General features: G+C 42.9%; 1 protein-coding gene across 2 annotated transcripts; it reads left to right on the top strand.

Moving 5' to 3' along the window:
• The first annotated feature begins 889 nt into the window (after positions 1-889).
• LOC106586177 (WD repeat, SAM and U-box domain-containing protein 1) lies at positions 890-26,951 on the top strand. 2 transcript variants are annotated; one of them, XM_014173136.3, is made up of 13 exons: positions 890-1,122; positions 1,357-1,634; positions 1,722-1,776; positions 3,626-3,813; positions 6,877-6,963; positions 9,331-9,424; positions 10,112-10,145; positions 10,318-10,358; positions 10,456-10,562; positions 11,313-11,339; positions 12,655-12,840; positions 24,026-24,160; positions 26,071-26,951. In XM_014173136.3, exons 1-13 carry the CDS (start codon positions 1,100-1,102, stop codon positions 26,220-26,222), a joined length of 1,407 nt encoding a protein of 468 aa, XP_014028611.2. In that variant the 5' UTR covers positions 890-1,099; the 3' UTR covers positions 26,223-26,951. The 2 variants fall into 2 exon arrangements, with proteins under 2 accessions (XP_014028611.2, XP_014028607.2); XM_014173132.3 differs by having other exon boundaries at positions 897-1,122; positions 1,357-1,776.
• The last annotated feature ends 70 nt before the right edge of the window (positions 26,952-27,021 follow it).

Genomic DNA, 27,021 nt, shown 5'->3' with positions numbered 1-27,021 from the left:
TCTTCACATTGAGGTGATCAGGCTGTTGATTGTGGCCTGTGGAATGTTGTCCCACTCCTCTTCAGTAGCTGTGCGAAATTGCTGGACATTGGCTGGAACCAGAACACGCTGTCGTACATGTCGATCCAGAGCATCCCAAACATGCTCGATGGGTGACATGTCTGGTGAGTATGCAGGCCATGGAAGAACTTTGACATTTTGAGCTTTTAGGAATTGTGTACAGATCCTTGCGACATGGACCTGAGCATTATCATGCTGAAAGATGAGATGATGGTGACGGAAGAATGGCACGACAATGGGCCAGGACCTTGCCACGGTATCTCTGCATTCAAATTGCCATTGATAAAATGCAATTGCGGTGATCTGTAGCTTATGCCTGCCTGCCCATACCATAACCCCACTGCCACAATGGGGCACTCTTCACAACCTTGACATCAGCAAACTGCGGTTGTGAGGCCTGTTGGACGTACTGTCAAATTCTCTAACATTGTTGGAGGTGGCTTATGGTTGAGAAATTAACATTCAATTCTCTGGCAAAATCTTTGGTAGGAAATTCCTGCAGTCAGCATGCCAATTGCACACTCCCTCAACACTTGAGACGTCTGTGGCGTTGTGTGACAAAACTGCCCATTTTAGAGTGGCCTTTTATTGTCCCCAGCACAAGATGCACCTGTGTAATAATGATCATGCTGTTTAATCAGCTTCTTGATATGCCACACCTGTGGGGTGGATGGATTATCTTGGCGAAGGAGAAATGTTCACTAAGGATGGAAAAAAGAATTGTGCACATTTGAGTGTGTATTGACAATTTCTGGATTATTTTCTTTTCAATTCATGATACAAGGGACCAGTAGTTGGTGCATTTATATTTTTGTTCAATGTATCAGTATCGACAAGGCCTACTGATTAACGATACTCACTGTTTCTCGTATTATTAGTATTATTTTGTTGTATAATTTGCCATTTACCTTAACATTTTATTTTCTTACACTGTCCGAATGGGCCATTAACATAACTTCCAGTGTGACGTGTTGAGCAATCGGTCATGAGGTTTATTGTGTACAAAAGGTAAGCGCCACCTGTCACCAACAGCACCTGCATGCTGATAACAGGTAAAGAAAGGTAAGCGACTGTTGTATTCAAAGATTCATAGTTTTAGATTTGGTAATATTAACGATATTAGTAATAAAACGCTTTTGTCTGATTTAACACCTGCACACATGAAAGTAGTACCTACCTACCAGATTTTGGTGTATTATTCTATATCCAGTGATGTCTACCGAATTTCGGTTCCGGTAATGCCTGGGTATTTTGCGCCACCTAGTGTAAACTAAGGTTGTTCACTTTTATTTACAGGAAGAGCATCTACTGTGACAAAATGGTGTCATTAATCTGCACGCTCCAGGACCATCGAGATGAAGTAAATTGGTGCGCGTTCTCCCCCACACTACTGGCGACTTGCTCCGGGGATAAGACCATACGCATCTATAACACCAATGACTTCTCGGAGTTGCCGTTTTCACCTCTGTCAGGCCATCGCTATGGAGTTCACTGCTGCAGTTTCAGTGTATGCGGCACCTACCTGTTCACCTGTTCCACAGACGCTTTAACTATCATTTGGAGTATGGCAACAGGTGAGGTAACGACAAAATTTGAACATCCTGGAGGCAGTCCAGTCAGGGTGTGCTCACTGTCTCCCGACTCCTCTCTCCTGCTGTCAGGGGCATCAGATGGAACCTTGGCCCTTTGGGATTTCCACTCTAAGAAATTACGCAAGTAGGTTATAGTTCATGAGACAAATCCCTATATCGCATTGTCCTGATGGCTTTAGACAACCAATCTTACTAGTAATTAAAAACAGATGTATACAGTAGGACTACCAGTCAAAAGTTTGGACACACCTACTCATTCAAAGGTTTTTCTTTATTTTTACTGTTTTCTACATTGTAGAATAATAGTGAAGACATCAAAACTATGAAATAACACACATGGAATTATGTAGTAAGCAAAAAAGTAGCCACCCTTTTCCTTGATGACAGCTTTGCACACTCTGGGCATTCTCTCAACCAGCTTCACCTGGAATGCTTTTCCAACAGTCTTGAAGGAGTTCCTACACATGCTGAGCACCTGTTGGCTGCTTTTCCTTCACTCTGCGGTCCAACTTATCCCAAACTCCATCACTCTCCTTCTTGGTCAAATAGCTCTTACACAGCCTGGAGGTGTGTTGGGTCATTGTCCTATTGAAAAACAAATGATCGTCCCACTAAGCCCAAACCAGATGGGATGGCGTATCACTGCAGAATGCTGTGGAATCACATATGGAATCATGTATACAGAAGATAGCTCTGTTTGTTACAAGACCAAGTCCATATTATGGCAAGATCAGCTCAAATAAGCAAAGAGAAACGACAGTCCATCATTACTTGAAGACATAAAGGTCAGTTAATCCAGAAAATGTCAAGAACTTTGAAAGTTTCTTAAAGTGCAGTTGCAAAAACCATGATAATGATAAAACTGGCTCTCACGAGGACCTCCACAGGAAAGGAAGATCCAGAGTTACCTCTGCAGAGGACAACTTCATTAGAGTTAACTGCACCTCAGATTGCAGCCCAAATAAATGCTTCACAGAGTTCAAGAAACAGACACATGTCAACATCAACTATTCAGTGGATACTGTGTGAATCAGGCCTTCATGGTCGAATTACTGCAAAGAAACCACCACTAAAGGACACCAATAAGAAGAAGAGACTTGCTTGTGTCAAGAAACACGAGCAATGGACATTAGACCGGTGGAAATGTGTCCTTTGGTCTGATGAGTCCAAATGGGAGATTTTTGGTTCCATCCGCTGTGTCTTTGTGAGATGCAGAGTAGGTGAATGGATGATCTCCGCATGTGTGGTTTCCACCGTGAAGCATGGTGGAGGAGGTGTAATGGTGTGGGGGTGCTTTGCTGGTGACAGTGTCAGTGATTTATTTAGAATTTAAGGCACAATTAACCAGCATGGGTACCACAGCATTCTGCAGCGATACGCCATCCCATCTGGTTTGCGCTTAGTGGGACGATCATTTGTTTTACAACAGGACAATGACCCAACACACCTCCAGGTTGTGTAAGGGCTATTTTACCAAGAAGGAGAGTGATGGAGTGCTGCATCAGATGACCTGGCCTCCACAATCACCCAACCTCAACCCAATTAAGATGATTTGGGATGAGTTGGACCGCAGAATGAAGGAAAAGCAGCCAATAAGTGCTCAGCATTTGTGGGAACTCCTTCAAGACTGTTGGAAAAGCATTCCAGGTGAAGCTGGTTGAGAGAATGCCAAGTGTGCAAAGCTGCCATCAAGGCAATGGGTGTCTACTTGGAATAATCTACATTTTGAATTGTTGAACACTTTTTTTTTTGGTTACTACATGATTCCATATGTGTTATTTCATAGTTTTGATGTCTTCACTATTATTCTACAATGCAGAAAATAGAAAAATAAAACAATACCCTTAAATGAGTAGGTGTGTCCAAACTTGAATAAAGCATTGTATTGCTTGTCCTCATTGCTCCAACCTAATAAGTGTATTTAGGCCTACTCTTTAAAATGGTACGTCATATTCCAATGTTCAACTTCCCAGATCTAAGACCGTGACAGAGGCCACGGTGATGGCGTGCTGCTTCACTCCGTGTGGTCAGATGTTTGTGACAGGATGTACATCTGGAGATATCAAAGTGTGGGATCTGGACATGAAGCAGCTCTATGCAGAGAGGGATGCACATGATATGGGGGTGACCTGCTGCCATTTTGCACCCCAGTTTCACATTGGTAAGATGAGCACAGCACAGTTACCTCATTCCCTGATCCTCTCATTGAGTAACTGTTCTCTTCAACAAATTGGGATAGTGCCCAGTTAAGGGTTTTTCTTTATTTTGACTATTTTCTACATTGTATAATAATAGTGAAGACATCAAAACTATGAAAGACCACATATGGAATAGTGACCAAAAGTGTTCAACAAATCAAAATATATTTTACCGTAATTTCCGGACTATAAGCCGCAACTTTTTTCCCACGCTTTGAACCACGCGGCTTAAACAATGATGCGGCTAATATATGGATTTTTCCCGCTTTCAAAAAAATTTTCTACAGAAAAACACATTCTGTGACGTGCTCAGTTTTTTGGCGGCATGAAGCTTTCATTAGACCACTGAAATTGCCAAACGGGTTAAGGTCAAACAACTTTTTTGTTTACTGTTTAGATTAAATCGAGCGCTCTCAAACTTCCCATCATTCTGATTACGGTAGTCATTTTGTCACCCTCATCATGGCAAAGACACAGAGAAATGCATATGATGCAGCTTTCAAGTTAAAGGTGATTGATCTGGCTGTTGGAAAAGGAAATAGAGCTGCTGCACGGGAGCTTGGTCTAAATGAGTCGATGATAAGACGTTGGAAACAGCAGCGTGAGGAATTGACTCAGTGCAAAAAGACAACTAAAGCTTACTGCTAATTTAAATGTTTTGTTACAAGCCGTGTTTCGTTAAAGCCTGTGTAAAGTTAATTTGTTTCAATGTACCGGTAGGCACCTGCGGCTTATAGACATGTGCGGCTTATTTATGTTCAAAATAATAATATTTTTAAAATTCAGTGGTTCCGGCTTATATTCAGGTGCGCTCAATAGTCCGGAAATTACAGTAGATTCTTCAAAGTAGCCACCCTTTACCTCGATGACAGCTTTGCACACTCTTGGCATTTTCTCAACCAGCTTCACCTGGAATGCTTTTCCAACAGGAGTTCCCACATATGCTGGGCTCCTGAGTGGCGCAGTTGTCTAAGACACTGCATCTCAGTGCAAGAGGCGTCACTGCAGTACCTGGTTCGAATCCAGGCTGCATCACATCCAGCCGTGATTGGGAGTCCCATAGGGTGGCGCACAATTGGCCCAGTGTCGCCCAGGTTTGGCCAGGGTAGGCAGTCATTGTAAATAAGAATGTGTTCTTAACTGACTTGCCTGGTTAAATAAAAAATGCTGAGCACTTGTTGGCTGCTTTTCCTTCACTCTGCGGTCCAACTCATCCCAAACCATCTCAATTGGGTTGTGATCGGTTGATTGTGGAGGCCTTTTACCAACCAGGTAGGCCAGTTGAACAAGTTCTCATTTACAACTGCGACCTGGCCAAGATAAAGCAAAGCAGTGCGAGAAAAACAACAACACAGAGTTACACATGGGATAAAAAAACACAATAACACAATAAAAAAATCAGTGTGTGCAAATGAAGTAAGGAGGTGAGGCAATAAATAGGCCAATGGTGGAAAAGTAATTACAATTTAGCAATTTACACTGGAGTGATATATGTGCAGATGAGGATGTGCAAGTAGAAATACTGGTGTGCAAAAGAGCAGGAAAACAAAAACAAATATGGGGATGAGGTAGGTAGTTGGTTGGGCTATTTACAGATGGGCTGTGTACAGCTGCAGCAATCGGTAAGCTGCTCTGACAGCTGACGCTTAAAGTTAGTGAGGGAGATATAAGTCTCCAACCTCCAACTAACTTTAAAACAGTTATAGAGTTGTATATGGCTGTGATAGGAGAAAACTGAAGATGGATCAACAACATTGTAGTTACTCCACAATACTAACCTAAATGACAGAGTGAAAAGAAGAAAGCCTTTACAGAATCAAAATGTTCCAAAAACATGCATCGTGTTTGCAACAAGGCACTAAAGTAAAACTTCAAAAAATGTGGCAAAGAAATTAACTTTGTCTTGAATTCAAAGCATGTTTGGGACAAATCAACACAACTCATCACTAAGTACCACTCATATTTTCAAGCATGGTGGTGGCTGTATCATGTTATGGGTATGCTTGTCATCGGCAAGTACTAGGGAGTTTTTTAGGATAAAAATAAACGGAATAGGGCTAAGCACAGGCAAAATCCTAGAGGAAAACCTGGTTCAGTCTGCTTTCCAACAGACACTGGGAACAAATTCACCTTTGCAGCAGCACAATAACCTAAAATACAAGGCCAAATATACACAAGTTGCATACCAAGACATCATTGAATGTTCCTGAGTGGCTTAGTTAAAGTTTTGACTTAAAACGGCTTGAAAATCTATGGCAAGACTTGAAAATGGCTATCTAGCAATGACCAACAACCAACTTGAGCTTGAATCATTTTTTAAAGAATATTGTGAAATATTGCACATTCCAGGTTTGCAAAGCTCTTCGACTTACCCAGAAAGACTCACAGCTGTAATCACTTCCTAATGTAATTCTAACATGTACTGTTTTGATTCAGGGGTTTGAATACTTATGTAAATGAGATATTTCTATATGACATTTTTTGTAAATTTCCAAAAATTGCTAAAAACATTTTTTCACTTTGTCATTACGGGGTGTGGAAATGAGTGAGGGGAAAAAGATTTATTGATTTTGAATTCGGTCTGTAACACAACAAAATGTGGAATGAGTCAATGGGTATGAATACTTTCTGAAGACACTGTAGATCAGTATTTGTATTTATTTCCTACAGTCTTTTTTACTCATCTTTATCAATGGTAAATTATGATTAGATGATTAGATGTTCCACCCGCTCTCAGCTAATCATTTATTAAACTGGTGAAACATTTATTTAATCTTTCATCAATCATTAACATGAGTTCCTATTATCAATGCAATCCATTTATGATTGTCAGAGTTGAATTCTAGAAATTGCCTGAAATGTATTATCAATGTTTCCCAGCACTTCAAATGATAGGCAACAACCATTTGTGTCCTCCTATTGTGATGGGTTTTTATTATGGGGGTTATTGCCTGGTTTGTAAACAAGTTTAACATTATTGTTCTGATGGAGGGCCAATGTGCCGGGTTTGTTCCTCTGCTCCACAGATTTCAGTTCGGTGGAGTTTCGATTGGCCTCCTGTGGACAGGACAGTCAACTGAAGGTATGGATCGTATCTCAGCATGGTGCAACAGGTAAGCTGGCCTCGCCTCCATTCACCCCAGGCCGTTTCTCTCTCTCTTCTTTCCTTTCTCTCTTTTTTAAAATTTTCTCTCTTCTTTCCTTTCTCTCTTTTTTTCTTCTTCTCTTCTTTCCTTTCCTTGCTCTCTCTCTCGCTCTCGCTCTCGCTCTCTCTCTCAGGAACAGATCGAGAGATAGGGAACAGCATCAACAACCTTGAATTATCTGCACTGAATAAAATAATTGCATTAGTGTTTGGAACAAACCGTATCAGTGGAAAATAATCCTCATTAATAATAGATTGTTTTCAGTCATATCAGATTTGACAAGAGACCAGCAAGGTTGTGTGTGTGCTCTTGCCTGTGTGGTTGTGCTTGTGTTAAATCTCTATCCTGTGGGCTTAAAAATATATACCTTTCAATATGAACATTTAATAAATGTATCCAAACATTGTTTAAAGTGTGTTTATGGTATTTTCAACACATACTAGTTATAGAGTCAAAAATGCTGGGCTCTGTTCTAGATGTGTGTATACATACAGTACCAGTCAAGTTTGGACACACCTACTCATTCAAAGGGTTTTCTTTATTTTTACTATTTTCTACCTTGTAAAATAATAGTGAAAACATCAAAACTAGGAAATAACACATATGGAATTATGTAGTAAGCAAAAAAGTAGCCACCCTTTTCCTTGATGACAGCTTTGCACACTCTTGGCATTCTCTCAACCAGCTTCACCTGGAATGTTTTTCCAACAGTCTTGAAGGAGTTCCTACACATGCTGAGCACTTGTTGGCTGCTTTTCCTTCACTCTGCGGTCCAACTCATCCCAAACCTTCTTAATTGGGTTGAGGTTGGGTGATTGTGGAGGCCAGGTCATCTGATGCAGCACTCCATCACTCTCCTTCTTGGTCAAATAGCTCTTCCACAGCCTGGAGGTGTGTTGGGTCATTGTCCTATTGAAAACAAATAATAGTCCGACTAAGCCCAAACCAGATGGGATGGCGTATCACTGCAGAATGCTGTGGTAGCCATGCTGGTTAAGCGTGCCTTAAATTCAAAATAAATCACAGACAGTGTCGCCACCCCACACCACCACACCACCTCCACCATGCTCCACGGTGGGAACTACACATGAGGAGATCATCCATTCACCTACCCTGTGTCTAACAAAGACACTGCGGTTGGAACCCAAAATCTCCAATTTGGACTCATCAGACCAAAGGACAGATTTCCACCAGTCTAATGCCCATTGCTCGTGTTTCTTATTGGTGTCCTTTAGTAGAGGTTTCTTTGCAGCAATTCAACCATGAAGGCCTGATTCACACAGTCTCCTCTGAACAGTTGATGTTGAGTGGTCGTGAATGGCCTGATAGCAGGCTTTGTATTAGCCTGGAACAGGTGTGGGCAACATAAGTCCCATGTTTTTTTGTTGTTGCCCAACCCTGCTCTGGAAGGTGGTGATGGATGGTCTTGTCCTGTCCTACTTGTATAGTACAGTACAGGTCGTGACTAACCGGTCTCTGTTGCGGTGGAGAAAGCTGTTCCTGGGTGAGCTGTGTGTCCAGAGTGGTGTTCCACATGGATGTGTTGTGGTGCCTTTGTCTTAGAGCAGCAGACACAGGACACTGAAGGGAGCACACAGAAACACAGGGAATGAAACCAGAGAACACGTACCTCTCACAGGTTGCAGAATAGGCCGCCTGCTGCGAAGTGCAGGCCCTGGTGCTGTGCATCGCCTGGTTATTGTTCCACATTCACAGGAAATTGTCTTTTGCAGATGGGCTTAGCCGCATGGGTGGAATTTTTATAGTCATCATTTTCCAGTTCTCTTTTGTGTCAGTAACCTTTCAATTCAACTGGCATTCTGCTTCTGCTTCCTGTAGCCGATGTGTTATTATTCATGCGTTTCCTCCTCAATTGTCCCGTAGCATTGTTTTTTTTGTGTTTTTTCAAGAAGAAAAAAATATATTTCTATCTTTATCTCTTCATTCACTGTGCATTTTAATAGCCAAATGGCCATCACTACTTCCTCAGCCTGTAAAGGCTCAATTAAAAAGAAGCAGTTAGTGATTTTGAATGACTTGCCAGCAGGGGAAAAAATGTAATGTAGATAAGATGAATTTGAAAAAGGGCAGCAGCCTTACCACAGTGCTCAGTTGTCAACCTGCAAATACGATGTGGCATTACTGAATTGGAATGTAGTGCGTGTGTGTAGCCAAATCCTAAATGGACAGTCAGTTGTTAATCCAACTGTGTTTGTGGTCAAGGGAAGGGTTCCAGGGATGGTCAGAGGGGTGGTCAGTGTGACACACAGCCTTGTGGGGTGTGGGTGGCGAGGTCTTCTCTACATGAGGTCTTTGTGTGTTTTTGATTGCCAGCCTGTGAGATGAAGCTGCTCCACACTCTGACTGGTCAGTCAGCCCCTGTGCTCTCCTGTGCCTTCTCCTCTGATGGAGAGCTGCTTGTCTCAGGGTAAGACCGTCCGTCCTCCATGTATGCTCTGATGTTAGTCCTCTCATGACCCTTAACCCTAACCATAGCTTCTGGTCCAGGGCGTTTTTGTGTGGATTGCGAGCTGCGTGAACACCCTGGACCAGAGCTATCCTAACGCAAGCCGCACGAACGCCTTAGACCGGACCCGCTTGGCACACACTGGTTGAATCAGCGTTGTTGCCACATCATTTCAATGACATTATGTTGAACCAACGTGGAACATGCTTTGACGTCTGTACCCAGTGGGGACTACCCTAACACTCATTTTGGCATAGCCTTAATGCTACTCTAGGGTACTTCTAGGAATAAGTACAGTCATAGCATCACTGTAACGTAAGGTGTGACCAAAGAATTCTATACATCCCTATTCAGTAGGAAAAAGCCTCTGTTGGTATAATCAGGTAGAAACATCCATTGCTGCTTTTAAATACTGCTGTTATCCTATTGGACCACTAGGGGTCTCTGTTACGACATGCTGCTCTGTGATTGAGGCTTCAATCTCATTCACGCTCGTGTTTGTTTAGTGACGTAGCAGTTTTTGCTTAATTTCTGCACATAATGGGGAAAACACAATTGTTTTATGTGCGATTTGTTTGTTTGTATCTTGTACTGATGAGCTGTTGAGGAAAGAAATGCATGTAATCACTCTTTTGTGTTCTTCAACAGCTCAGTGGATAAAACAGTGACCGTGTACAATGCGGTATGTAAAACACAATCTTGGGTGTGGTCTTAGTAAGTTGTTTTGCTTTTTAAAACGGACATATCCGTCCACACTAACACCACTGTTTCCCTCTTACAAATCACAGTCTCTAAACAGTGAGAAATGCCAGACATTCTTCTTTGTCAATGTTTGTTTATTTCTTCCTTTGTAGAGCGATGGAGTCCTTCTTCACACTTTGAAACGGCATGAGAGGTACCAGCATGACCTGCCTGTTACTCTCTGACGTTATATAACTCACTGGAATTGTATGCGTCGAAGACACTGAATTCCTGTGCCTTCCCTCTCTTAGCTTTGTGACAGCCTGTGCCTTCTCTCCAACCCTGCCCTGGATGGCTACTGGCTCCATGGACAAGAAGGTCAACGTGTGGAGGATAGCAGATAGAGATAGTGGGCAGGGTAGGTTGTAGCCTGCTGTACTCTAATGTACCACTCAAAGCCCAGCAGCCATTTTGTGTGAGCCAGACAGCCAGTTCCATAGGGAGTGTAGTGGGAATGTAGCCCCAGTGGGAGATGCTCCTCTGGGAGAGCTGGAGGAGGAGTACTGTGCCTGCTGTGCTGACAGGGCCAGACTTAAGCAAAGTAAAAAAAGATAGAGGAAGATAAGTGTTTCCAATGACATCATCAACCAATTTGTAGACAATTTGTAGGCAATTGGTTAAAATCACATGATGCACACCCATGATGTCATTTGAAACACTTATCTTCTATATTTTTTACTACAAACATAGAAACGGGCCATTTTCACATGTTGATGTTGGGGTGGTGCTGGAGATGATGATGAATAGGAAGTTGAATTTTTTTTTTGAATTTTCCCCCTTTAATGGTCATCAGCAGGCTGGCTCTGAACCTAGGTGACGTGATCCATAATGACCTTGTCTAACCTCTAAGCCCCACAGTGCCACACTTGCAGAGGGCCCAATGGCGAGACAGAGAGAAATCAGATGAAATGTCTTAAACACGTAAACACTCAAGAAATGAAGCTGTGTCTTCAGACATCAGGGGGCCAAGCTAGACTAGAGTATTCAACAGAGGGTTTCCTTCTGAGAGTAGGCATGTTGACAGAGCACATTCCAAGCTCTCTCTCTTGCTCTGTGTACACAATCTCCTTTGAAAGTGATTAATTTTGCATTTTCTTGTGACTTCTAGCTCAATCCAGGAACCTCTCATGCCAAGGTAAGAACACACAGGGAAATGTCATATCATTCATTCCAGTGCATGATGGGACGGTCAGGAGCAGAAGTCTCCAGATACTGCCCATAGATGCTGATCTTTGGTTAGTTTAGCATTTTCCCCACTAATGGGGTTAGGATTAGGGGAGCTGATCGCAGACCTGCATGTAGGGGGAACATCACCCTGGAGCTGGAGCCAGATACTGGGCCAATAAATGGATGAGATGTCTGGAGGAGGCATTAAAATAAACGATGATGACTTGTAAAGTGACAGATGTTGACGAGGAGCCAGTTCAAGAGTGGAACCTTTCCAGATAAAAAAAAGAACCCTCTCTTGGCAGACCTTCCCTAACCCCCTCCCAGTCAGCTAGGCTCCCAGAAGCTTCAAGCATATTGACATGACCTTCCCCTGAGTCCCAAATCGAGTGCACTACTTTTGACTAGGTCCATAGGGTGCCATTCGGGATGCAGGCTCAGAGTCCCATCTCTGTGGGACTGTGAAGGGTGAGGTGTTAGCGTACAGTACAGGCAGATTTGATAAGAGGACACTTGCTGTCCTGGTGCGTTTCGGTTGATAGTGTGGCTGCTGTTTCACATAACATCATTAAGCCCCCCGTCCACGCGAATGCTTCTCAGAGGGAAATTCAGTGGGGAAGTCAGTGGCGTTGTTATTTTGGCCGGAGGGGCAAGGAAACGATTGTGAATGACTAGGATAACGGGTAGCCAGAGATGGAGGGTGACGCGAAGGTAGCAAGAGAGGTGAGGAAAAGCAAACAATGCCACGTTAATGAGAAATAACTCCACTAGTCCTCACTGTTATTACTCAGCTGCTTTAATGAGCAACACTCCATGCTTTACATTTCCTACGTGGTGCCATTTTAGCAAGCGCAGCACACGACGCTGTGCCTTTTATCTTGGCGATACATGAAAAATGATAGCCGCTCGCACAATGTCGTGTGAAGGTTGCCTCTGACGAACAGTGTGCCTGCAAAGGCTAGAAAAACACAACCTTGTCCGGGGGAGGGAGGCTCCGAAGCTGATAAATATTCCTAGGGCATGCAAATGTGATTTAAAGCACTGTTGATAAAAAGAGGAGGTATCGTTTGGTGACAGGTTAGGAATCACTGGTTGGTCATTTGCTATCAGCATCGATGGAGTGTTTTCTTTGTGTGGAATGTGTGGGATGTGTGGAATGTGTGGGATGTGTTTGTAGGGATCTGATAAGTAGTATTGCAGGAGACGGGTGGGGGTGAAGGACTTGAGGAGGGGGCATGTGGGAAGGCCCTTCCTCCCTTCCTCTGTTTGTGTGTGTTCCGCAGGAGCAGGAAGGAAGCTGTCAGGTCACTCCAGGCTGCTGGTGAGCGACTGGTCCGAGGAGGATGTGTTGGCCTGGCTGAGTGAGGAGGGTCTGGAGGAGCTGGTCACCACCTTCACAACCAATAACATAGACGGCCCTGAGCTGCTCTGTCTGACCAAGGAGACCCTGTCCTCAGAGTTGAGCATTGGTAAGGACATGGAATTCACAACTAGGGTTGCACAATTCTGGTAACGTTCCCCAGATTTTCCAGAAACCCGGGTTCAGTGTTTCTCCTATAATTTTTTTTGCAAAGGTGGTGTATGGGGGGGGGGGGGGGGGGGGCTACTTTTTTTTTGTAGAAGGAGTTTGAGAAGAGCTGACAGGAAATGTTGCAGCGTGAAAGCTAATTTCCTGCAGTTCTACACATTTTGCAATGGCTAATTCTGTATTTTGATGCTCAAACATTTTAACCAAATCAACGAGGACCCTAATCGGGGACCCTAAGCATGTGCTCTGCGTGCTCGGTCGGTAATCCAGCCATGCCAAAAGTACTCGTAAATTCATTTTATTTATTGGTTTAATCATTTTAGCTTTTATTTTGGTGATTTGTAGTTCTCAAAGATATGTAAATATATGTAAATGTATATTTTCTACAAACTTTCTGATTTGCTTTTAGTCATTTAAATTTACACTGAAGGTGTTTTTCCATCCAGATTAATTTAGTAAAAAATGTGGGTGTGGCGGCAACAATTTAACAGCGGTGCAGCGGGTTGGAAGATTCCCGGAATCAGGACACCCAGAATCCTCCAATGATTTCTGTAAAACCCTTTTGCCACCCTACCTACAACACAACACACAGGTCTCAGGCATGTCTAACCAGGGCCGCCGCCAGAGGTTTTGGGCCCCATGAAAAGATATCACATTGGGCCCCACCACCACAGGCCACACCAACCCTGCACAATTGCTGTAACCACACACCTCCAGAAGCCAACCGACCCATTCAAAGCTTTAAATAACTACCTTTGCAGGCTTGCAACTCTCTTGTAGTCCAATATTTACTGTATGATATTTACTGACAGTGAGCTGTGAAAATATAACACTGTGCAGACATGCATGCAGCATTCTGCATACAATGGAATTCACTATTTGATGCAAGACTGATACCCTCTATAAGAAATGTGCTGAAGGCCGTCTTTTAGTCTAAATGTCATTTGAATGGTACAATTTATTGAATGGAAAGTTCTCTTAAAATAAATATAACTTAAATATACATTAACCTCGTCAATTCAAATAAATTAACATTATCATGCCTGTGGGCATCGTGTGTAGTGATCCAATATCCATAGCCATGCTATTTAACAGTCATCACTGGCCCTTGCTCAGCCTTACTCACCAAGAGCCCAGCACCAAGCCTTCTTGCTAACAAAGTCACCGATCAGCTTGTTTTTCAACATCCTCACTTTGTCTGTCTCTTTCTGTGCACCTTCTCTCATTTGCTCCATCCTCATCATCTGCATTTTTAAAATGTATTTTATTTTTATTTCACCTTTATTTAACCAGGTAGGCCAGTTGAGAACAAGTTCTCATTTACAACTGCGACCTGGCCAAGATAAAGCAAAGCAGTGCGACAAAAACAACAACACAGAGTTACACATGGGATAAACAAACGTACAGTCAATAACACAATAGAAAAATATATGTCAGTGTGTGCAAATGTAGTAAGATTAGGGAGGTAAGGCAATAAATAGGCCATAGTGGCGAAATAATTACATTTTAGTATTAATGCTGGCGTGATAGATGTGCAGATGATGATGTGCAAGTAGAGATACTGGGGTGCAAAAGAGCAACAAAAAAAAGAACAATATGGGGATGAGGTAGTTGGGTGTGCTATTTACAGATGGGCTGTGTACAGGTACAGTGATGGGTAAGCTGCTGATGCTTAAAGTTAGAGAGGGAGATATGTGTCCAGCTTCAGTGATTTTTGCAATTCGTTCCAGTCATTGGCAGTGGAGAACTGGAAGGAAAGGTGACCAAAGGAGGAGTTGGCTTTGGAGATGACCAGTGAAATATACCTGCTGGAGTGCGTGCTATGGGTGGGCGTTGCTATGGTGACCAGTGAGCTGAGATAAGGCGGGGCTTTAACTAGCAAAGACTTATAGATGATAGCATGAATGAAGGAGGCTTTGTTGCAAAATAGGAAGCAGATTCTAGATTTAATTTTGGATTGGAGATGCTTAATGTGAGTCTGGAAGGAGAGTTTTCAGTCTAACCAGACACCTAGGTATTTGTAGCTGTCCACATATTCTAAGTCAGAACCGTCCAGAGTAGAGGTCGACCGATTATGATTTTTCAACGCCGATACCGATTATTGGCGCGTCAAAAAAGCCACTACCGATTAATCGGCAGATTATTATTTATTTTTTTGGGGGGGGTGTATTTTTTTAACAATTTGTAATAATGACAATTACAACAATACTGAATGAACGCTTATTTTAACTTAGTATTTATGTATTATATTATTATATTATCAATTTAGCCTCAAATAAATAATGAAACATGTTCAATTTGATTTAAATAATGCAAAAACAAAGTGTTGGAGAAGTGCAATATGTGCCATGTAAAAAAGCTAACGTTTAAGTTCCTTGCTCAGAACATGAGAACATATGAAAGCTGGTGGTTCCTTTTAACATGAGTCGTCAATATTCCCAGGTAAGAAGTTTTAGGTTGTAGTTATTATAGGAATTATAGGACTATTTCTCTCTCTACGATTTGTATTTCATATACCTTTGACTATTGGATGTTCATATAGGCACTTTAGTATTGCCAGTGTAACAGTATAGCTTCCGTCCCTCTCCTCGCTCCTACCCGGGCTCAAACCAGGAACACATCGACAACAGCCACCCTCGAAGCAGCGTTACCCATGTAGAGGAAGGGGAACAACCACTCCCAAGTCTCAGAGCGAGTGACGTTTGAAACGCTATTAGCGCGCACCCCGCTAACTAGCTAGCCATTTCACATCGGTTACACCAGCCTAATCTCTGGAGTTGAAGTCATAAACAGCTCAATGCTTGAAGAATTGCGAAGAGCTGCTGGCAAACGCACCAAGGTGCTGTTTGAATGAATGCTTACGAGCCTGCAGCTGCCTACCATCGCTCAGTCAGACTGCTCTATCAAATATCAAATCATAGACTTAATTATAACATAATAACACACAGAAATACGAGCCTTTGGTCATTAATATGGTCGAATCCGGAAACGAGAATTTCGAAAACGAAATGTTTATTATTTCTGTGAAATACGGAACCGTTCCGTATTTTATCTAACGGGTGGCATCCCTAAGTCTAAATATTCCTGTTACATTGCACAACTTTCAATGTTATGTCATAATTATGTACAATTCTGGCAAATTAATTACGGCCTTTGTTAGGAATAAATGGACTTCACACAGTTCGCAATGAGCCAGACGGCCCAAACTGCTGCATATACCCTGATTGCTTGCACGGAACGCAAGAGAAGTGACACAATTTCCCTAGTTATAAGAAATTCATGTTAGCAGGCAATATTAACTAAATATGCAGGTTTAAAAATATATACTTGTGTATTGATTTTAATAAAAGGCATTGATGTTTATGGTTAGGTACATTGGTGCAACGACAGTACTTTTTTCGCAAATGTGCTTGTTAAATCATCACCCGTTTGTCGAAGTAGGCTGTGATTCAATGAGAAATCAACAGGCACCGCATCGATTATATGCAACGCAGGACACGTTAGATAACAACACATGGTTGATAATATTACTAGTTTAACTAGTGATTGTTTGATAGTTTTTTATAAGATAAGTTTAATGCTAGCTAGCAACTTACCTTGGCTTCTTGCTGCCCTTGCGTAACAGGTAGTCAGCCTGCCACGCAGGCTCCTCGTAGAGTGCAATGTAAGGCAGGTGGTTAGAGCGTTGGACTAGCAACCGGAAGGTTGCAAAATCGAATCCCCGAGGTGACAAGGTAAAAATCTGTTGTTCTGCCCCTGAACAAGGCAGTTAACCCCCGTTCCTAGGCCGTCATTGAAAATATGAATGTGTTTTTAATCTGACTTGCCTAGTTAAATAAAGGTGTAATTAAATCGGTGTCCAAAAAGACCAATTACCGATTGTTATAAAAACTTGAAATCGGCCCTAATTAACCGGCCATTCTGATTAATCGGTCGACCTCTGGTCCAGAGTAGTGATGCTAGGCGGGTGGGCGGGTGCGGGCAGAAATCGGTTGAAGAGCATGCATTTAGTTTTGCTGGCATTTAAGATCAGTTGGAGGCCACGGAAGGAGTGTTGTATGGCATTGAAGCTCGTTTGGAGGTTTGTTAACACAGTGTCCAAGGTTGGGCTAGATGTATACAGAATGGTGTCGTCTGCGTAGAGGTGGATCAGAGAATCACCAGCAGCAAGAGCAACATCATTGATATATACAAAGAAAAGAGTCGGCCCGAGAATTTACAGCAGACGCTCTTATCCAGAGCGACTTACAGTAGTGAATGCATACATTTTATTCATTTCATGCATTTTTTTTGTACTGGCCCCCTGTGGGAATCGAACCCACAACCCTGGCATTGCAAACACCATGCTCTACCAACTGAGCCACAGGGAAGGCAGGAATTGAGCCCTGTGGCACCCCCATAGAGACTGCCAGAGGTCCAGACAACCGGCCCCTCCGATTTGACACACTGAACTCTATCTGAGAAGTAGTTGGTGAACCAGGCGAGGCAGTCATTTGAGAAACCAAGGCTATGGAGTCTGCCGATAAGAATGCGGTGATTGACAGAGTCGAAAGCCTTGGCCAGGTCGATGAAAACGGCTGCACAGTACTGTCTTATCTATAGCGGTTATGATATCATTTAAGACCTTGAGCGTGGCTGAGATGCACCCATGACCAGCTCGGAAACCAGATTGCATAGTGGAGAAGGTATAGTGGGATTCGAAATGGTCGGTGATCTGTTTGTTAACTTGGCTTTCGAAGACTTTAGAAAGACAGGGCAGGATGGATATAGGTCTATAACAGTTTGGGTCTGGAGTGTCTCCCCCTTTTGAAGAGGTCGATGACTGCGGCAGCTTTCCAATCTTTAGGGATCTCAGACGATACGATAGGGAGGTTGAACAGGCTAGTAATGGGGGTTGCAACACTTTCGGCAGATCATTTTAGGAAGAGAGGGTCCAGATTGTCTATGTCCCAAAACGTTTTGGAATTAGTGCTACAGGATGCAAATTTATGTTTGAAAAAGCTAGCCTTAGCTTTCCTAACTGACTGTGTATATTGGTTCCCGACTTCCCTGAAAAGTTGCATATCGCGGGGGCTATTCGATGCTAATGCAGAACGCCACAGGAGGTTTTTGTGCTGGTCAAGGGCAGTCAAGTCTGGAGTGAACCAAGGGCTATATCTGTTCTTAGTTCTAAAATTTTTTTATGGGGCATGCTTATTTAAGATGGTGAGGAAAGCAGTTTTAAAGAACAACCAGGTATCCTCTACTGACGGGATGAGGTCAATATCCTTCCAGGATACCCGGCCAGGTCGATTAGAAAAGCCTGCTTGCTGAAGTGTTTTAGTGAGCGTTTGACAGTGATGAGGGGTGGTCATTTGACCGCGGACCCATTACGGATGCAGGCAGTGATCGCTGAGGAAACAGCAGAGGTGTATTTAGATGGCAGGTTGGTCAGGATGATATCTATGAGGGTGCCCAAGTTTACGGATTTAGGGTTGTACCTGGTAGGTTCCTTGATAATTTGTATGAGATTGAGGGCATCTAGCTTAGATTGTAGGATGGCCGGCGTGATAAGCATATCCCAGTTTAGGTCACCTAACAGTACGAACTCGGAAGATAGATAGGGGGCAATCAATTCACATATGGTGTCCAGGGCACAGCTGGGGGCTGAGGGGGGTCTATAAAAAGCGGCAACAGTGAGAGACTTATTTATGGAAAGGTGGATTTTTAAAAGTAGAAGCTCCAACTGTTTGGGCACAGACCTGGATATGACAGAACTCTGCATGCTATCTCTGCAGTAGATTGCAATTCCGCCCCCTTTGGCAGTTCTATCTTGACGGAAAATGTTGTAGTTTGGGATGGAAATTTCTACATTTTTGGTGGCCTTCCTAAGCCAGGATTCAGACACGGCTAGGACATCAGGGTTGGCGGAGTGTGCTAAAGCAGTAAATAAAACTAATTTAGGGAGAAGGCTTCTGATGTTAACATGCATGAAACCAAGGCTTTTACGGTTACAGAAGTTAACAAATGAGAGCGCCTGGGGAATAGGTGTAAAGCTGGGGGCTACAGGGTCTGGGTTAACCTCTACATCACCAGAGGAGCAGAGGAGGAGTAGGATAAGGGTACGGCTAAAGGCTATAAGAACTAGTCGTCTAGTGCGTTGGGAACAGAGAATAAAAGGAGCAGACTTCTGGGCGTGGTAGAATAGATTCAGAGTATAATGTACAGACAAGGGTATGGTAGGATGTGAGTACAGTGGGGGTAAACCTAGGCATTGATCGACGATGATAGAGCTTGCATCTCTGGAGACACCAGTTAAGCCAGGTGAGGTCTCCCCATGTGTGGGATGTGTAACAAAAGAGCTATCTAAGGCATGTTGAGCTGGACTAGGGGCTCTACAGTGAAATACAACAATAATAACTACCCGGGAACAGCAGAAGACAAGGCATATTGACATTTAGAGAGAGGCTTGTGTAGCCGAGTGATCATAGGGTCCAATGAGCAGCAATAGGTGAGTCAGGGAGCCGTTCGGTAGTCGCTACTATGCTAGGCGAGTGGGAGGCACGGCGTTCAGAAAGTTAGCGGGCCGTGGCTAGCAGATGGGTCATTGGTACTGCCGGCACTGTCTTTCACCTCTTCCTCCACTTCCACACTCCTCCCTGACAAAACTGTATCAGAGGGTCCTGGCTCTATAGAGTGTGTGCTTGACGCATATGATAATATATCTTATAATATAATACCATTTGTAATAACATCATAACCACATTTTCAGATGCTATTTCAGTTACTTTGTTGACTTAAATTAACTGCATGCACCACGGAAAAAAATTCAACGGCAGTGAAAACTGAAGAATATTGATCCAAATGACCTGCTGTTGCATATCACCACCACTAGATGTCAGTAAACTACCATATTTCAGTCTGCATCAAAGCCATGGAGAAATACCTTGGCCATATGATTTGAAGGTATTATTTTAACATTGGCAGTCACTTATACAGACTTATAAAGACTCAATGCTTCAAACTGTCCAGCATCCAATACAGACTATAGGCTGTTTTTGTTTCATATAATGATCATTATGTGGAAAAATAATTACTGTTTGAATTCTTATCATTGAAAAGGATGGAATCAGTTTAATTTCTTTTCATAATAATTAAAAAAGAAATTCCCACGGACCCCCTGCAATTATGCCAACTGACATGTCATTCAACACAATGCTGCTCACCTCCTTCAGTTGGGAGTAGGGCTGGTTCAGGGGGATGGGGAGACGGCTGCTGAGCCTGAAGCTGCACCAGGCAGGGACAACTGATTTAGTATGAATATCTTGCTGAAAGTTTGCCTGCATTGATTAAATGTCGGCTAAAAGAGGAGTGAAATGTAAACACTCATAATTTTCTGTGAAGATACTATGTGACTAATGTTAGGGGAGCAAAAGTAGCCTATTTCACTATGTACTAAGCTAACAGGTTAATTTTCACTAATCACAGACTACACCCACCTTCCTTTGTGAAAAATTGGGTGATAGGACGACACTCTTTCTTTTCTCTCTCCTGTCTTTTCTTTCTTTTCGTTTTTGTAAACCAGATTTTTCTTTAGGAAGTTGAGACATGATGCTCCACCAGCCTCCTCACTCGCAATTCACTGCTAGCAAATACCGTTCACACCTGGTTTGGGGGCAGGACCATGTAAATAGAGGGTGTGAAAAATAAACCGTTTAGTTTTATTAGTACATTGTAAATAAAATACTATATTAATGATGAAAGGTTAATACATTTTTTTTTTTAACCAAATGCCCCCCCCCCCCCCCCCCCCCCCATACGGCGCCCCTGTGTCTGACCTGTGACCTGGCATCTCCATTTCTCATTAGTAATAAAGGGACCCAGGAGTAGATACATAGGATTATTCTGGATTAGATACATAGGATTATTCTGGATTGTGCAGTTCTGTTGGAATGGAATACATGCCACAGAGGCTTTTATCTTCTAATATTCCCACAATGCTCCCAAAATTACATTGTAATCTGCTTTGGGGCAGCCAAGCTGTGACATTACTACTTCCAAAATGTCCCATTGGATATTACTTGCTTATATAATTTGCTTCAGACAATTTCCCATCAGCCATCAGATGACCATAGATGTTAAAATAGTTTGGACAGGACCTAGTGTCTTACATTTTCGATGGCATGCTATTACCTCAACCATCAATGTTGGAGAGAAAATGATATGTTTACTCTGTGTCTTCACTGTGATATGATTGAAATAGATAGTGCCATAAAGACTATAGTTTTCTGAATCATTACCAATGAATCATTACTGAGGAATCATTACATTGCTATGAATCCCCTTTCCACTGTCCACACTAACCTACTTTAGGATTTCCTGAAGATGCTGTTTGTGGATACAGTGAAATAAATGAGATGCTTCACCACATCTCTGTAGAGGAGGGTTCCCAAACTGGCAGAACGCTTCCCAAAAAGTTTATCTTTTTTAATGTTGGACATAAAAGACTGTAAAAACACCAAGTGATTTTAATTTTGGAAATCTGTTCCAAAGTATTCCCATGCATAATAGAAAGATACTGTATATGTAATTGTATAGAAATATAAGCAAGGTTTGAAATTATCATCTGTTTTGGCTTCTTGCGGTCAATATGTAGTCTACAAATGATTTGTAATTATGTTCCTGACCATACGCTGAAGAAAGAAATTGTGCCGCGGCTACAACCTAGTTTATGATCCCTGCTGTAGGGGTTTAGGGAGAATTCTGTATCACACCCACAGAGAGAGAACAGCACCTCGGTGCAGCACAGTAGGACATGTGTTATCTCTAGGGACTAGCTTTTCTGGTACAACAACCCCCATCTACAGCAAACATCAGTCCGCTGCATTACAGGTTTATGGTGGTTTGTCAATGTGCAAACTGTGAGGTTAAGTTACAAAGTGTATTTTGCAAGCAATCATAAATGTCACCTCATTTGCTGCAATGCAGTCACAAAGATACTGTAAATATTGCTCAGAGTTGAGAAATTCCCTTATCCACATTAGTTAATTGTATGACTAATGGGTTCAGCAAGTCTGATTGGATGTACACATTTTGATTGAGCACTTTTCCCCACTGGGATTTGACCTTTTGTGATTGCACTTCCCAATCTATCTATAGTGCTGCATCTGCACTGAGTTTCCTCCAATCACATTGGTTGAGTTTGCTCCCCACAGTCTCATGGGGCCCCTGATTGCAGGTGCTGGCTAATTAACTCTACCGAGACACTAAAGTCATCATGACCTAGTGCCATAATCTCACTGATGTGTGGCAGGTGGCGGGGATTCTGTCTTTCACGCCACCAACACAGTTTTCTGTCAGTTCCTAGCCTAAGCGCACGTGTGTGTGTGTTTGGATCTGTTTCCCTTGAGCACCAAGTCACTAGGTAATGGCAGAACCCTGATTAACAAACAGAGCATTCCATATGTAGGAGCAAGGTCTTCCACAGGAAGAGGTCTGATTGGGATGCTGCTAGATGGTATGAAGCTACGGTAAAAAAGTGGTATGTTTGGATCGGGGAGAATTTTAGCTAACCCTAACCCTTTTCCTAACCTTAACCTAATTCTCCTAACCTGCTACGAAAACTCACTTCTGTCCGTAGCTGTATACCATCTAGTCAAAACCGTCTGATTGGGGAGATGATCATTCCTTGGTATACATCCCGGACCCTGTCGAACTGCCTGACAATGAGGCCGTTTTCAGACTGCAGCTCAGTTCTGCTCCACAGAGGCCCTAACTGAATTATCTACAATGCAGCCAAGGGCAGGAGGCAGACGTCATTGTGTCTGGGACTCTGTTTCACCATGCCAGAAAGGTGACGTGCTGCTCTAATAAAGGTGGCCTACTGGTACCTGCTGTCGACATACTGGCACCCACTGGAGAACCACAATTCTCTGGCCCTGGAGATGCACTATTCAAACCTATTCCGTTGGGTAACTGTAGGCTTTAGGAGTTACAATTCTATTGAGCAGCGGTTGCTTTGCTGTGCCCCAAGTGATAGCGGACATCTTCTTGGCAACCATCTCTCTTCCTGTGGAACATTCCAAGTTCCAACACCAATGACAGATTCAAGTGATCCTCAGGGATGACGTTCAGTTTCCTGCTGCTTTTGAAAAGCAGAGCTTTAAAACCGTCTACAGGCTTTGAATCATCAGTATTACCCTTTGTTTCTGTGAAGATGGGTGAAGGAGAATCCCTGTCAGATTTATGCATCTGCCTCTTATCGGGGTAAGCCAGAAGAAAGGATTGCACATTTTATTGAACAGTAGATGCTGTCATTCCCGTGAAATTGGGTTTCCTAGCACAGATAATGAGGGCTTGTTTATGGAAGCACTGACACTGGCAGTTCCTCAGCTTGGCTTTACCCTTCACCAATGTCCACACACATGCTGTGTTAATTTCTAGGGAAATGTACTACTACCACACATAACCATAAATATGACTTATCTATACAGGCCCAGACAATCAGAATGAGTTTTCCCTCACAAAAGGGCTTTATTATAGACAGAAATACTCTTCTTCAGTTTCATCAGCTGTCTGGGTGGCTGGTCTCAAACGATCCTGCAGGTGAAGAAGCCGGATGTGGAGGTCCTGGGCTGGCGTGGTTACACTTATGGTAGAGAAATGAACATTCAATTCTCTGGCAACAGCTGTGGTGGACATTCCTGTAGTCAGCATGCCAATTGCATGCTCCCTCAACTTGACACATCTGTGGCATTGTGTTGTGGGACAAAACTGCACATTTTAGAGTGGCCTTTTGTCCCCAGCACAAGCTGCACCTGTGTATTTATATTTTTTATTTAACCTTTATTTAAAAATTGCACGCTCCCAGCACAAGGTGCACCTGTGTAATGATCATGCTGTTTAATCTGCTTGTTGATATGCCACACCTGTCAGGTGGATGGAATATCTTGGCAAAAGAGAAATGCTCACCAACAGGGATGTAAACAAATGTGTCCACAACATTTAAGAGAAATATGCTTTTTTTGTGCATTATGGAACATTTCTGGGTTCTTTGATTTCAGCTCTTGAAACATGGGACCAACACTTTACGTGTTGCGTTTTATGTTTGTCCAGTATAGTTTTGTATGTTGCCATTGTTTTGCTAGAGTTGGTGGGTCTCCGTGGTAAAGTCCTGAGGAAGGTGGAAGCTCTGAAGGCAGAGTTGACGGGACTAGACGCCCCAGATGAGTTCCTCTGTCCAATCACCAGAGAGGTGATGAAGGACCCTGTCATTGCTGCAGGTGAGGGAGAGGGCATAAAAACATCTGTCTCACATAGGCTGCGTATTTTTTCATTAATTGGTCTTTTGACCAATCCGATCAGCTCTGAAAAATCTGACTTGAAAAGATCTGAGATTTGTCAAGACTAATTAGTGGAAAAAAGATCCAAATTGGGTTGCCGGTCTAAACGCAACCATACAGTGCATTCAGAAAGTATTCAGACCCCTTCACTTTTTCCACATTTTATTACATTACAGCCTTATTCTAAAAAATGGCCCTCCTCCATCTACACACAATGCCCTATAATGACAAAGCAAAACCAGGTTTTTAGAAATTTTTGCAAATGTATTTAAAAAGAAAAATTAAATTTCAGATTTACATAAGTATTCAGACCTTGTACTTTGTTGAAGCACCTTTGGCAGCGATTACAGCCTCGAGTCTTCTTGGGTATGACGCTACAAACTTTGGCACACCTGTATTTGGGGAGTTTCTTGCATTCTTCTCTGCAGATCCTCTCAAGCTCTGTCATGTTGGATGGGGCGCGTCGCTGCACAGCTATTTTCAGGTCTCTCCAGAGATGTTCGATTGGGTTCAAGTCCGGGCTCTGGCTGGGCCACTCAAAGACATTCAGAGACTTGTCCCGAAGCCACTCCTGTGTTGTCTTGGCTGTGTGCTTAGGGTCATTGTCCTGTTGGAAGGTGAATCTTTGCCCCAGTCTGAGGTCCTGAGTGCTCTGGAGCAGGTTTCATCAAGGATCTCTCTCTACTTTGCTCCGTTCATCTTTGCCTCGATCCTGACTAGTCTCCCAGTCCCCGCCGCTGAAGAACATCCCCAGTATGATGATGCTGCCACCACCATACTTCATGGTAGGGATGGTGCCAGGTTTCCTCCAGACGCGATGCTTGGCATTCAGGCCCAAGAGTTCAATCTTGGTTTCATCAGACCAGGGAATCTTGTTTCTCATGGTCTGAGAGTACTTTATGTGCCTTTTGGTAAACTCCAAGCAGGCTGTCATGTGCCTTTTACTGAGGAGTGGCTTCCATCTGGCCCCTCTACCATAAAGGCCTGATTGGTCGAGTGTTGCAGAGATGGTTGTCCTTCTGGAAGTTTCTTCCATTGCCACAGAGGAACTCTGGAGCTCGGTCAGTGACCATCGGGTTCTTGGTCACCTCCCTGACCATGGCCCGTCTCCCCCGATTGCTCAGTTTGGCCAGCTCTAGGAAAAGTCTTGGTGGTTCCAAACTTTTACGAATGATGGAGGCCACTGTGTTCTAGGGGACCTTCAATGCTGCAGAAATGTTTTGGTACCCTTCCCCAGATCTGTGCCTCGACACAATCCTGTCTCAGAGCTCTACGGACAATTTCTTTGACCTCAGGGCTTGGTTTTTGCCCTGACATGCACTGTCATCTGTGGAACCTTTATCAAGACAGGTGTGTGAGCCTTTCCAAATCATGTCCAATCAACTGAATTTACCACAGATGGACTCCAATCAAGTTGTAGAAACATCAAGGATGATCAATGGAAACAGGATGCACCTGAGCTCAATATCGAGTCTCATAGCAAAGGGTCTGAATACTTATGTAAATAAGGTATTTGTTTTTTATTGTTAATACATTTGTAAACATTTTTAAAAACCTGATTTCGTTTTGTCATTATGAGGTATTGTGTGTAGACTAAGAAAAAAATATTGAATCCATTTTAGAATAAGGCTGTAACGTAACAAAATGTGGAAAAGGTCAGGGGGTCTGAATACTTTCCAACTGCACAGTATACATGTCCTTGTTCGTCAATGCTAACGTAGCCCATTTGTTATTGTTTTTTAAAATAGAAATCTGCACTGTTTCCTGCCCCAACTCACGTTATACTGTACTTAGCCTATAAAAGTAATTATGTCAATGTCTGATGTATAAAATGTGTCTGAAATCAACAGATGGATATTCCTATGAGAGAGAGGCCATTGAGAGTTGGATCAGCGCTAAGAACCGCTCCAGTCCCATGACCAACCTACCTTTACCAACCACTCTGATCATGCCCAACAGAAGCCTGAAGACCGCTATTGGCCGTTGGACTGCCACTCAGTGATGGATTGGTGTACGAGTAATCAGTAATGCCTTACTCTGAAGCAGACTGTAAAATGACGTCACCCAATTGTTTCCTATGAGAATGCTCAGTGGCGCATTTGATGATCAGGAAGTGTCATTTCAGCATGTCACCATCTTGCTACATGGAGTTTTTGGTAACATTGCATGCACAGTTTTAGCTACTCTAGGAAGTGACAGTGCAGGCTAGCTCAGTGCTGCCACCTCTCACGGAGAACCTCAAGTTGAAGGCCGACCAGGTACTACAGGCTACCATTTAGCAACTAAATGATCCTTAGAACTTTGTCTGTGTGTGATTTTAAAGGAATTGCTTCAAAGACATACATCCAGTGAAATAGAAATCATGTACCATGATTGTGTTCGGAAAAGGTTTTTATATCCACGAATATTGACCACAGAAATCGCCATTTCACTATAAATGGGGGATCCTGTTTTCTGGAAACAATGCCTGCAGTACTGTGGTCGGCCTTCAACTTGAAATCCTCAATGCGAAGGGGACATTTCAGAATCAAGACAAATGTGATTACTGACAGTCAGTTCACTGCACAGTTCTATTACATACTTTTGATTAAACAAGGGTGATTATTCATGAATGAATGATATGTCGTTTGCCTGTGTGTGCCTTGTAAATTACTAGATCTTTACATCATTTGTGCAATAAGATTTTGTTGGAATAAACTAAACTGGAGTCCACGTATATCCAGTATAAACATGTGGTTCTAAAAATGTATTGTGTAACTTTGCTCTGGTCCGGGACGTTTACTTTGCATTCAAACGGGCAC

The sequence above is a fragment of the Salmo salar genome, chromosome 25 (genome assembly GCF_965601325.2).
Source record: "Salmo salar chromosome 25, fSalSal1, whole genome shotgun sequence".
Lineage (NCBI taxonomy): Eukaryota > Metazoa > Chordata > Actinopteri > Salmoniformes > Salmonidae > Salmo > Salmo salar.
This window is presented reverse-complemented; position numbering and strand designations above follow the sequence as displayed.